The 12769-nt window shown below is 43.8% G+C and overlaps 1 protein-coding gene across 1 annotated transcript in view; it reads right to left on the minus strand.

The window, feature by feature from the left end:
• LOC119377945 (serine/threonine-protein kinase mTOR) overlaps window positions 1-12769 on the minus strand; it is a gene marked incomplete at its 3' end in the record, with an annotated part of 49308 nt that overhangs the window by 30960 nt on the left and 5579 nt on the right. Inside the window, 4 exon segments of the mRNA XM_037647224.2 lie at window positions 789-952; window positions 5349-5474; window positions 8394-8573; window positions 9616-9728. Of these exon segments, the coding sequence (XP_037503152.1) occupies window positions 789-952; window positions 5349-5474; window positions 8394-8573; window positions 9616-9728 (583 nt within the window).

Raw genomic sequence — 12769 nt, forward strand, 5'->3', positions numbered from 1 at the left:
AGGTTCGTTATAAGCAGGTTTAACTGTATTTTAAAAGACAACTTAAATTCATGTTGCTAAAGCATTTTTACATGGAAAATATAAGATAAACCCAACAAAACAGACATATGCAGAACAGCGTACTTATTGTATGGTACAATGTAAACACACAATATTAAAGCGTATTAACAGGGGAAAAAAGGACAAACAAAATACTATATTATGACAAAAGGGGACACAAATGAAAAAACCATGTCAGCATTCACAAAACATGTTTTTGAAGCATTGCAAAAAGTTTTGGCTAGTCTGTGAGGGAGTGCATCCCATATTACAGCACCGCTGAACTCCACAAGTCTCTGTCCACGAAGGTGTTAAGCTCTATGGTTTTCTTAAAGTTCAGCACTGGGAGGTACGTGAAAACCACCTTTGCAGATAGGTTTTTTATGCACAGGGACACAAAGTGAGACAATAATTATCGCTGTCAGATACCCAATTAACTAAGATTGAATAATGAACTTTTTAATGAGTACAGCAAGCAGGCATGTTTGTACTGAAAAGTTGGAGGCAGTGAGTTTCTACACAGTTCCACTTGGAAGAATTCTTCTAGCATATCTGTGCCTAGAGAATCCCGCTGCAAAGCTTAATTGCGGTTTGCAAGATTATGCATGCACACTAGGCCTAGCCTGAGTGCGTCAACTATAGTCGTACAAGCTAAGGCAAGAGGAAACCCCAGTGTCAACTGCCCTAGCAAGCTTAGGAGGCAAGCACAGTGCTGGCTCTCATTCCCAGAGTATAAAGCATGGGCAGACCTGGACTAGGCTGAGCTGCATGCATGTGCTTGGGCACACCAGGGTGCTTGAGTGGACGCTGCATCAGTATACAGGACAGCATCTTGAGTAGGCCATCCTGAATATCTCGCTTCAACTGGGGAATGCGCAGCGATACTTCCTGCAAGGCAGCTGTCAGTGCTGGGCTGCAACAAACAATGCCCTCATCAGGCACATTCATCCAGGGGTTCACATGCTTATACGACTATTTTCCTCAGACATATTTACCGGATCAAGTCTGCATATTAGGACCAGTGTGCAAAGGATGAAAAACGACCGTATGTACATGCCGCCTTTTTAGGAAACATACTGAATTTAATGCACCATGCAGCCCAACACAATGTTAATATTAATTCGAGTGACTGATGGTTACAGCAAAATCTATCGTAAAATGCTTGCCGATTGACCCAATATTAATTCAAATGTTTGCACAATCCAAGAGGCACAGTCCACCTGTGCTCCATGAAATGCCGTGTATTGCAAAAGCTCCTTAGTTTGAACACTAATTAGGTCTGCAACAGATCTTTTGAACTGTGCGCCACCGTAGCTAGCTTATGGTCAATGTCCCAGTTAGGCGACAGATGGTACGATATACTTGTCACTAACATTATTGCTGCTGCACTTTCAACGCTTGGTGGCCCAGATCTCAAAGAAAAATCCCAATGAATTTTATTTATTTATTTATTTATTTTTTGACAGTTCAGACAAGTCGATGCACGATGCGGAGTGCTGTAGTGTATAAAGGAACTCTTTAAAGGGACACTAAAGGCAAATAATAATTTATGTCAGAGTGAAAGCTCAATGTATGACAACATCTAGAACGGGAATATATTATCAACAGCAGTGCCCTACTTACCGAGAAATTAAGCTAAATGTATCACACGATGAACGCCACGAGCGGCACATTTTGGAAATGATCACGATGACGTAAGAAAGTTCGACTACAATTAATCACATATAATCAAACTAGCTGCAATAAAAAAAGAACCTTCCGTGCATCAAGAGACGTAATAAAATGCTGCTTGTTCGTTTCTGTTTGATTCATGGAAAAAAGAACCTCTTTGGCGTTGCCATGGGAAACGGCGCGTGGTTCAAAGGTTCAGTTTTCGCCGAACTGTGCTTCACCTGGCACCCTGCTTCGCTCACGCGGTCGTGTCTCAGTGGTAGTTTCGGTATCGCGTACTGCTGCATGTGTTTTGCGCACTCGTGAAAGTTGCTCTGACAGAAAGTTCGACAAAATGCCGCATGCATGTGATGTTGCCGGATGCCCGAATGGCGCATGCCGCCATGCAGTAAAGGCGGGCAGCATTGGGCACGGCAGCAGTGACCTGAGAAACACCCGCTTTCAGGCGGGTGATTTGACGTGCGCTAACGCGATGCGTACCACTAAAACATGATTTTATTTCAAAATAAGCACTTCCTTGGCACAACAGTAGCACTACGAGGTTTTTGGACTGTTATTTCAACAATCAACGTCGACTTAATATTTGCCTCTAGTGTCCCTTTAAAGGAGCACATGTATCTGTGACCTACCGTTCTTATCTGTGTTCTTTGAAAACTGCAAATATTCAACATATTCGCCTCTTGGCAAATGTTCCATTTTATTTCACTGTTAGATTTGATATTCAACTGTCTTTAATTCTCCAAGGTACATGTTCGTAATTAAACTACTAGAATGCTCCTACATACTTCCACTGTTCTGCCACACTCAGCATAAATAATAATAAAAGGAAATGCAGGAGAGAGCCTTTGTAGAAACCGATGAGTCGAGGTGCCACAACACATGCTGCACCCCCTTGTGATGCCGAAGCCTGAGATGGCCATCTTTAACTGTATAGCTGCTGTAGCTGCTCAACGTTAAAGGGACCGACAACTGCCCAGAATATGAAATGAGTTGACTCCACTGATGTAAACGTTGTCCATCGCATTGACTAAAACCAACCCTGTTTTTTTCGTGAGAGATGAATTTATATTTTTATTTCTTAATTGAAAGTCGCGAAAATGACCTGGCGCCTCTGGCGGCAAATACATGATGATCCGATGAAGACGGCCACGGTGACATTGATTGCTGTATGCGGTCGACGATTTTTTTTGTTAGTATTGAAATATTGTTCGTTTCTTTATATTAAAAGGTATTACTCCATAATAATGTACATATAGGCCTGCGTTAGTAGTATGCATTAAAGTGGTGCTGCCTTCGTGTGACGTAATGATCCCATGCTCGTCAGAGCGTCTTGGGCAACTTTTCAGCGTGCTCATGCGTCGTGCACGCAGTTTCCAGGTCGCTAGGATTTTGGAGCGACATAGTTTTGCTACTTACAACTCGTCTCAGAAATGACGCGTGCTGCTACTCGGCACGGCCGCGCATATGCGTAGTAACGTTTTCGATGACTTGGCTTTAGGTGTGCGAATATTCGAAATTTCGAATATTTTTCGAATAGTGTTTGCTATTCGATTCGATTCGCACTGAAGTTTTACTATTCGAACTATTCGACTTCCCAAGACAAATGCAGTCAACGTCCGATTGAAAGGACCCCTTCAGATTTTCAATATGCTTCACCTCATTAACACTCTCGTATTGCGGCAAAGCTGACTTTCAAGCTCCGTTACGGTCGAACTTACCAAGAGACAAAGTCCGGTTGGAACGGTCCTAGATTTTCAATATGCGTCACCTCATCACCCCCCGTATTGCGGCAAAGCTGCCTTTCAAGGTCCGTTTCGGTCGAACTTAGCCAAGAGACAGTCAACGTCCGTTTGAAGTGGTCCCTAGATTTTCAATATGCTTCACCTCATCACACCCCTGCATTGCGGCAAAGCTGCCTTTCAAGCTCGCTACGGTCGCAAATGTAGTAACTCAAGAAAACGCTGGTTCCAATAGGGATGAAAGATGTGTTAGAGTTGGGGGCTCAATTAATGCTGTTTTGGACCTGAAATGGGCAGGAAGTCCGAAAAACGGACCGCCGAAGCTTTTTAGCATCCAAAATTTCAGATGTTCTTATATATCGACACTACGAGGCAGATTTGGAACTCGGACTTGAAGGGAGCACACCCTTCTCTGCAACTCAATCGGGCTTCCACAGAAGTTGAAAGAGGAGGGCTGAGGAAATGGCATCTTGCCTATCCCGTGTAAAGTGTTGTCGGCAACACTTGGTTGCACCAAATCATGTACATAAATGCAATTCGGCCTCTACATTGCCTCACTCTGATAGAAAGACAACTATGAAATATGACCCTACCGTGTTTCATAAACCTAGCGAAAGAAACACTTTCATGTTGCCATCTCACAAGAACTACTTAGGGATTCTCTGCACTTTTCTGTAATTTCACTTCGAATTATTCGAAAAATGTTTAAGAATATTCGAAAATTATTCGAAATTATTCGATTCGATTCGCACTCAATCTTTATTATTCGATCGCTTCGCACCCAAAATTTTGCTATTCGCACAGCTCTACTTGGCTTGGCTCGTGCATCGAGAGAGTAACGACACCGGGATAAGCCCCCATGACATAGGTGCAGGCAACCTTGGACGCATGCGCACACAACGCTGTACAAATACAGGGAAGGTGTATAATGCCACATCACTCTCATGTAACAGCTTGTTATTTTCAAAATAGTTGAAAAGCTATAAATAAAGGTGGTTAAGCATAGTTACAGGAACTCCTGCAAAGCAGAACAACAATCTTTCACAAATCGTGAAAAGGGCTGGCGGCATCGCTATCAATTCTTAGCAAAGCTGGAGGAGCACATCCGTGTTTAGAGCCTTCAGATCGAAAAATACGCTTGTAAATAACTATGGCTTTGGGATTAACTACTGCAGCTACAACACTGCGAAGGGTGAGCTTTCTGTCGCGTCGTAAAAAAATGGGTCGATAAAAATCAGTTGTCGGTCCCTTTAAGCTTAATTTATATGCACATAAAAGCACCCACTGCTGTCTGCCCATTTTTACCACTTACTGATTGCGTACCGTCTAGTAGCAAACCGTGCAGCATGGGGCCATAAACTTTACTTTACTGAACCAGTCTGTGAACTCATTCAGAGTTGCAAATTAATTCCCTTACGGTTATCAATACTCATTTTTTTCGTACTGCAGCTCAACTGGAATGAAAATAGAGTGGACTGAACCCAAACCAAACTTTCTTTTTTCCGACATAACAATAGGAGACACAGGCAAGAGGTCCTCCTCATAGGCTTCACGTTTAACCAGTGCCTCGGTGAAGGTGTGGCGAGCGTCGGAACTCGCAAGCCCAAGTTGTGTTTATATTCTTGCGCCTCTGCACACGCACATAACATTAGCTCTGTGCCATGAACCTTACTTTGTGCATCATTTCTTACACTGTGCTCTGGTGTACGCTTTCCCTTTAGTCTCTTTCCTCTTCCCTCTCGCAGCTCGGTCAACGGAGAATAAACAACCATACCGCACGGACATCTCGTCGCATAATCAGTTCATCCGCCATATGCTCTCTACAAAGGCATGCACAGATCTTAAGGACCTGCACGCTACCATTTCAGAACCACTGGAAACTGATAAATGAAGACAAACCTGAGGCCAGTATTGAGCATGGGGTCTAGTAGGTCTTTCAGATCACTGGCGATGCTACTTTTGGTGGCTCTCGCTAGCAAACTGATACATGTGAAAACTGCAGGATCCAACACAGGACCTTTTTTCCTAGAAGAACAACAAAAAATATAATAATAATAAATCTTGCATACAATGATATACTAACACAATGTGCATGAAGAACATCTCTTAAAGAGACTGACAAAAAGCCAGAAAGTGTGATTAGACCTTAGTAGAAATGGAAAGACCTTGAATCACAGCATCTTTTTTTTTATGATTTGAATAAGATTTGTATTTTTAAATTGTGCTTGAAAGTCACGAAAAGCAGTAAGTCACACCGTTTGATGGACAAATGTTGGTACTACCCAAAAGAGTCATTTGGATTAGTCTGTTCTTGTTTAGGTGCACTGTAATACATGCTTAAAATTCTCTCCACTTTATTCTACGCTTACTATGAGGAGTTGACGGTGAGAGGTGCCTTCACAACAACATGTGGAACCAAACACCCGTGCAGAGCTTTGGTGCATGCATGCATGCATATGGCATATCGCACAACATGAACCGCTACAACGGACTTCATTGGAAGGGCCTCACTTGTTTGCCAGTGTATAATTGCTACCATGCTCACCTACCCCTGCTTGCAACATGTGTTGCATGTATGTGTCGACACTGCAGATAAAAAAATTCTGATAAAAAATGTTAAGCAGCATTTTCTGCCCTACCATTCCATCGATAGACAGTGCCTCGCAACCTTTCCGCTGTGCAAAAGAAAATAGGTATCATAACGATTGGTTGTCCGTTCCCTTGATGAGGATACTTAGCTCCCATCTAAATACCTCACAATTAAAGCTGTTTTTCTCAAGAACCATGGCACTGAATTTGGTCAGGTCTGTTGCACTTCAGAAAGAAAGTTAAAACCTAGTGACTGTAGGTTAAAAAATATTTATTTAGGCCACTATTTCAAAAGCTATACTTCACAAACATATCAAAAAAGGATAAGATAAGAGAAGTGAGGTTTGCAGTCTAACTGGTAACACTGCACTACGGGATGGGGCGATTTTTTCGAAAAAAATTTTTTTGCAAAAAAGAAAATTTTGAGCCCCACAAGCCGCACGCGAAGTTTTTTGGAATGCTCAAAACTATGACTTAAAAATGCATCGCAAAAAAAAGTTGTTGTTTCTAAATTAGGTTAAAGGAGCACTGACACAAAAATTTTGCACCTTGTTTTTTTTTTGTTCCAATAGATAGCTTATGATCCACTTTTCACGGCTGCAAACCTCGTTTGCGCTGCGCAAGTGCGTGACGGTTATTTATTTAGAGACGTTTTTAGAGCGCCCAGTCACAGTTTTGGTTTCAAAGAGCACCGAGCTAGGCAGCACTACTCCCGGAGGACGGGTAAACATAGTTGGCCACGTGACCACGCAAAATTGTGACGTAGGCGACGCGCGAGAGCGTGCGGCGGGCGCCGCAATTGCGGTTCGTCTGCTACGCCAGTCCGTCTGACGCGGGACGCTTCGAGCTGCTTGCTTTTTGATCCGCGTTTTTCACGCTAGAAGTGCGGACGTCGTCCGTGTCGTTGCCAGGCATGGTTCGAGCAGTCAATAGAGCATTTTAGTCTGTCCGGCATTAAAAAAGGCGTCGCGTAAGACCAAATAAAGTGTCCCCAAGGTGGCACTAGGTCATGTGGCGCCAGCTATGGAGGATTAGAAACTAACAAACGCGTTATCTATATCCCCCGAGCTTCGAAGCGCCCATTTCGAGCTCGTTACCCTACAGCATCGATTATTTGCTATGGCTCTCAAAAACGGCGCTGAAATCGGGATTAATACATTGCTGTCGAAGCTTAAGGTATGAATCTAAACAAACTGAAGCATCAGTTCGGAGCTTACATGCTACGAGTGCACGGCGGCCACTTGATAGAGTCAAGTGTACGACAACCACTTTTGGCAGTGCGCCATGTTTCGGAGTCGCGAATACCTCGCCGGAGAAGCTTGCCGTGCACATTGGACAGCTCTCGCGCGTGCGGCGACGGCCTATGTTTTGCGGCACCACGCCGTTGCGGCAGGCTTGCCGCTAGCGTGAGCGGACCATAACATCTGCCAAATGGCACGACGAGCGAACAGCAGAAGGGAGCACAACCAGCACACGCAAAGCCGCAGGAACGGAGGAAGAAATGACAGGTAGCACAAGCGCACAAGTGCAAGGGCACAACCAGCAACCAGCCAACACAAACTTGTGACGTAGGTTTGTTTACATATCCGCCGCGTTGATGTCGGCGTCACGAGGCGCTCGCATCTCGCTCAGTCGCGCGGCATGCACTTTAAAATTGATTTTAAATATGTTCTAGGCTATATTGGCCCTTGATATTTCGTAGACCTTGTGTATGGCTCCACATACATCTATTTCACTCATTATCTCGCTTTCGAAATTTTGTGTCAGTGCTCCTTTAAGACAAATGTGTACCTAAAGAATGATCATAGGCATTATGCTTAAAATAGGCCTTGCAATACATTGAGTCCCCATAATGGTGACAGCGAGCACTTTTCATCTCACTTTTGTGCACCAGAAAGCTTCCAGAGGGCTACCAGGTGAAAATTGTCCTGGCACGTTCTGGTGACCTGTAGAGAAAGGTGAATGTACCTGAGAGAACTCGCTCTGGCTGGCACCGGCGGCCTGCAGGTAGCCAGAAGTGGATAATCAAAGAGACTTGCCAAAGTAAGGAGAACCAGAACATCGCGCAGCTCTGTGCAGCAAAGCTAAAAATCCCCATGGGTGCTCGTACAACTGCTTTCATGTCATGGCTAATATCACAGTTCCCTTGCCCCTTGAACTATAAGCCTTTTGTTGCCTCAGAGCTACACAGCATTTCCAACAGCTGATCGAGTGGCCCTCCTTCGAAAATGAGACTGACTGTAATCGTTAAGCATAACAATAATAGCACCTGCAAGGCAGAGATGGCACCCTTGGTCACTTCCAAGCCGTGCATGATGCAAATCATCTGGGATGAACCTTGCAAGGTCCACTTACTTGGATGGTGTGCTGTTGCTGGGCAAGGACACACGAATAACTTCCATGACCTTAGGAAGGTAGGGCAACAGATGTTCACCCACAGCAACCGCTAGCAGTCCTATTGAGAGAAACGCCCAGCTTCGCTCCCTCTCCCTCCGCAGGCAGCCAAGTAGGTAGTCCATGGTGTCAGCCAGATACCTGCAAGTGCGTGACGGTCATCGTGCATGCTTAAAGGCAGACGCAAATACACGACACTAGCGTAAGCAGATGGACGAGGATAATGAGTGCATCACTGAAGACATAACAGGCTTCAGAGAGTGACACGAACACTAGGTGAATTATTAGGGACTTTTAGCTTGTACATATACTTCTTTATGTTGCCGTGTTACCGGATACTGGATGGAATCTGTGCATGCGTGTACCTTTACGGAACATAAACTACTCGCCGGATAGGCTTTACGTTTACGGCCCTATCTCGCAAATCCACCTTCGTTCGTGGCTACTTGCGATAATCATTTTTTTTCTTCAATAACACTAAGCGAAAACAAACGTGTCCATGACTGTGGTTGCACAAAGCGCCATAAGATGTCGACACCATTGTTCGGTAACCCGGTATTGCTACACTCCTCTGCTTATACCGGGTTACTAACACGCTAAAAACCTCTTATTATTTTGCCGCAGCGGTAATTCATTATTATCCAAATTAAATGTAGTTTAAATGCAGTTATCATCACCATGTAGTGGTTTCCGCAAACGTAAACGTTTATGTATGGTGAGCTAAAACGTTTCTAAAACATGCATTCTGGTAAAACGGTAACCGCAAACCAGTATTCCGGTAACACAGTAACGTTAAAAAGTATACGTACAAGCTAAAAGTCCCTACTGCGCTGAGCTTCACTGAAAGTTGTGAGAATTTATTCAAGTACAGGCAGATAAATGTGGAACATAATGCATTCCATACTTGGGGTCATAGAAGATGGCACGTTCAAGATGTTCTGCCCAATGCAGGGAGCACTTGTACAGCTTGACCTTAATTTTACATTTTGCATAAGTCGCCTGAAAAGGCAAATCTAATTTAATTACCACATGTTTTTTGGTATAGTGCCTTATCTTCAAGTGACAACGACAAATGACCAAAATGTGATGCACTTGTTATTACTAAGAGTGTGTAAACATTGAAATGTTCAATTAAGAATCAAATATGAATAAGGAAGCAAGCAATAGCAGTGTTCACCCATACCTCTTTACAAATCTTTGTGTCTGGAAGGCAGCAAGTCTGGGCAGCACCATGTGCAGGGCATGCTGGATGTATGGATTTCGCAAGGCACGTTGCCTTAAAACCCTTTCACATATCTGAAATCAGATGAGTAACAGTCACAGACGCAGGCGTATTTCATCGAATTCTGCGGCACAACTTGTAAGAAAATGTAAACAACAGTATGAAGTTTGGTGAACACAAATAGAAAGGAAACCACATGTAGCGGTTGAGAAATTGAAAATTCCTATCTGACCAACAAAAAATGCAGATACTGGAGAACAGCAGTACATTTTGTGGCCAGTCAAGCTGATTTTTAAAAAATGAACACATCTGCTTCAGCATTTAGAAATGCTGGTGCAAAGCTGGTATGGGATTTTGTCTTCACATGCCCAAGCAAGAGCAGTCCATGTTGACAACACATAAAGAATGCAACATTAAAGGTGAATGAAAAGAACGACTGCTCAAGAATATCACAAATATTAAGGTTAGAAAAGCCATAGGAGATATGCCCCACAGAAAAGCAGCCAGAGAGAATGACACAACAGTTGATTTGATCAAAGAGGGGTGGTATTATACATTGAAGAAACTAGCGACAATCTACACTCCACTCAATGTCTCAAATCTTCAAATGTGCCAGTGAGCTGGAAAAATGCCAACATTATATTAACACACAAGACTTGAAGAATTATGGGCCCATAATCTTACTTTCAGTGTTATACGAGATATTTACAAAAGTAATTTCAAACAGGATAAGAGAAAAAATTACACCATCTCCCACTAAAGGGAACCATGTGGGGATGCGAAGCAGCGCATGGGTCGACTTAAAGTTCCGTTCATCACGGGCACCTTGCCCGATTTTAACGCGTCCTTGCAAGTGGAGCACACCATGAATTCACTGTAGTTACTGTTGCTGTTACTCGTCCTGAACTCTTGTTGGAGCACGCCACGCGGGTTCATCGCTCATTCCCCGACGCCATCACATGATTGCTGAGAGAGTGCAAGGGGGAGAGGCCACAGCGTCTTAACCAGCCACTTACACAGGCCCGAACGTGCTAGCGCATGCCAGCACACATGGTTCTGTCTGCGTAACGCCAAGCTAGGACAGCATACGGCAGCCCGGGCCCCTAAAGTGCTCTGCACGTATCATTATCAAGGCAGTCGAAGAACAAGAGGAAGAAGACTTTAATACGAAGCAGCCAGCAAAGAGCTGCATATATAGCCTTGTTTGTCTTTGAAGCAAATGAATTCATTCACGTCAGGACATCTAGTGTACTATATATCACATGTTTGTCATGCATGCATTCATGCATGTACAATCTGGTATATACCATGCTAATGAAACATATATTCTGGTATATACAATGCATGACCTGTCATTTATGCTCGTCACGCACTCATGTCATGCCATACCAATTTTTTCTACTTAACAAAAATGCGGGAAGAGCAACAAGACAGTGTAATTTAAATCATACCATACATGAAATGAATTCATGATTCGCATGTTAGCCCCACCACGGTGATGTAGTGGTTATGGCGCTCGACTGCTGACCCGAAGGTCGCGGGATCGAATCCCGGCTACGGCGGCTGCATTTTCGATGGAGGCGAATATGTTTGAGGCCCATGTACTTAGGTTTAGGTGCACATTAAAGAACCCCAGTTGGTATAAATTTCCGGAGCCCTCCACTACGGTGTCCCTCATAATCATATTGTGGTTTTGGGACGTTACACCCCACACATTATTATTACTGATTCGCATGTTAGGACCTATTATTTATGTTCGTCGTACAGTCACATCACGCAATACCAATATTGGTGCATATCAAGCAAGTGAAACGGCCACGCATTATGAGCGTGGTATGTAAATCATGCCCTACGTGACATGCATATCATGATTTTCATGTTACCACCTGTCACTTATGTTCGTTGAACAGTCAAGTCACGCAATACCAATTTTGGTGTATATCAAGCTAGGAAAACGGCCACGAGCGCACCAGGAATGTGGCATGTAAATCATGCCCTACGTGACATGCAAGTCATGATTTTCATGTACCATCTGTCATTTATGTTCATCATACCGTCGTGTCACGCAATGCCAGTTTTGGTGAATGTCAAGCAAGCGAAATGGCCGCGAGCCCACCATGAGTGTCGTGTCGCATGTAAATCATGCTGTACATGACAAGCATGTCATTATTTTCATGTTATGACCTGTTATTTATGTTCGCCATACAGTCATGTTATGCTACACCAATTTTGGTATACATCCAATTAATGAAACGGCTAGGAGAGCACAAAGTCGTAGACAGACAGACAGACAGACAGACAGACAGAGACGGACGGACGGACGGACAGACAGACACAGACAGACAGAACGTTCAAAGTCGCAGAAGTTTGCTAAGAAATATTTCGCATTTAAAACATGAATTTGACCAGCCTAAAAAGCAAGCTGGGTTCAGGTGCTCTCCAGTGGATCACAGGCATGATGTCATACGTGACGTTTCTGCTCAGGTCGCATGACCTCGAGCTGTTGGGGTACAAACACACTTGTCCTTCCCTTGTATGTCACAGTTAAAATGGTGCTGCACTTCTCACGCAAAACAATATTTGTAGCTATCAGCTCTACAGCCTCAGGCAGACAGTGTTAAGTGTGACTGGACTATGTAAGGTGCTGCAGCAGGAGGACACTCGTACAAAGAAACTACATGTGATTAGTTCATTGCAATCAGTTACCTTTTCTTGCAGCTTGTAATTAACCAGTTACTCTTCCTACTCAGTAATGCTCACTGTAATTCAATTAGTACTTTTCATGTAATCATGACATGCAGTCATTTACTGTACGACGGGCGATGCAGATTTGAGCACTTGAATAAGGTGGGAGCTCCAGTGGCGCCACAAAGCAGCCTCGCACCTGAGCATATTTGGACAGTAAGAGCCACTGCACTTGTTTCTTGTCTTAATGCTCCCACTAGATGTTGGATTACCAATTGAACCGGCTAAGTCTACTATGGAACCACGGCTACCCCTGCTAACCCCCTGCTATTGCAGGGGAATGCAGTAAAAAAAAGAAAAACATTGCTAAATGGCAAGCCACATCTACTGAGCTGATTACTTGCTTATAAATATAGGCTTTCAGAAGCCA

Source organism: Rhipicephalus sanguineus, unplaced genomic scaffold (genome assembly GCF_013339695.2).
Source record: "Rhipicephalus sanguineus isolate Rsan-2018 unplaced genomic scaffold, BIME_Rsan_1.4 Seq626, whole genome shotgun sequence".
Classification (NCBI taxonomy): domain Eukaryota; kingdom Metazoa; phylum Arthropoda; class Arachnida; order Ixodida; family Ixodidae; genus Rhipicephalus; species Rhipicephalus sanguineus.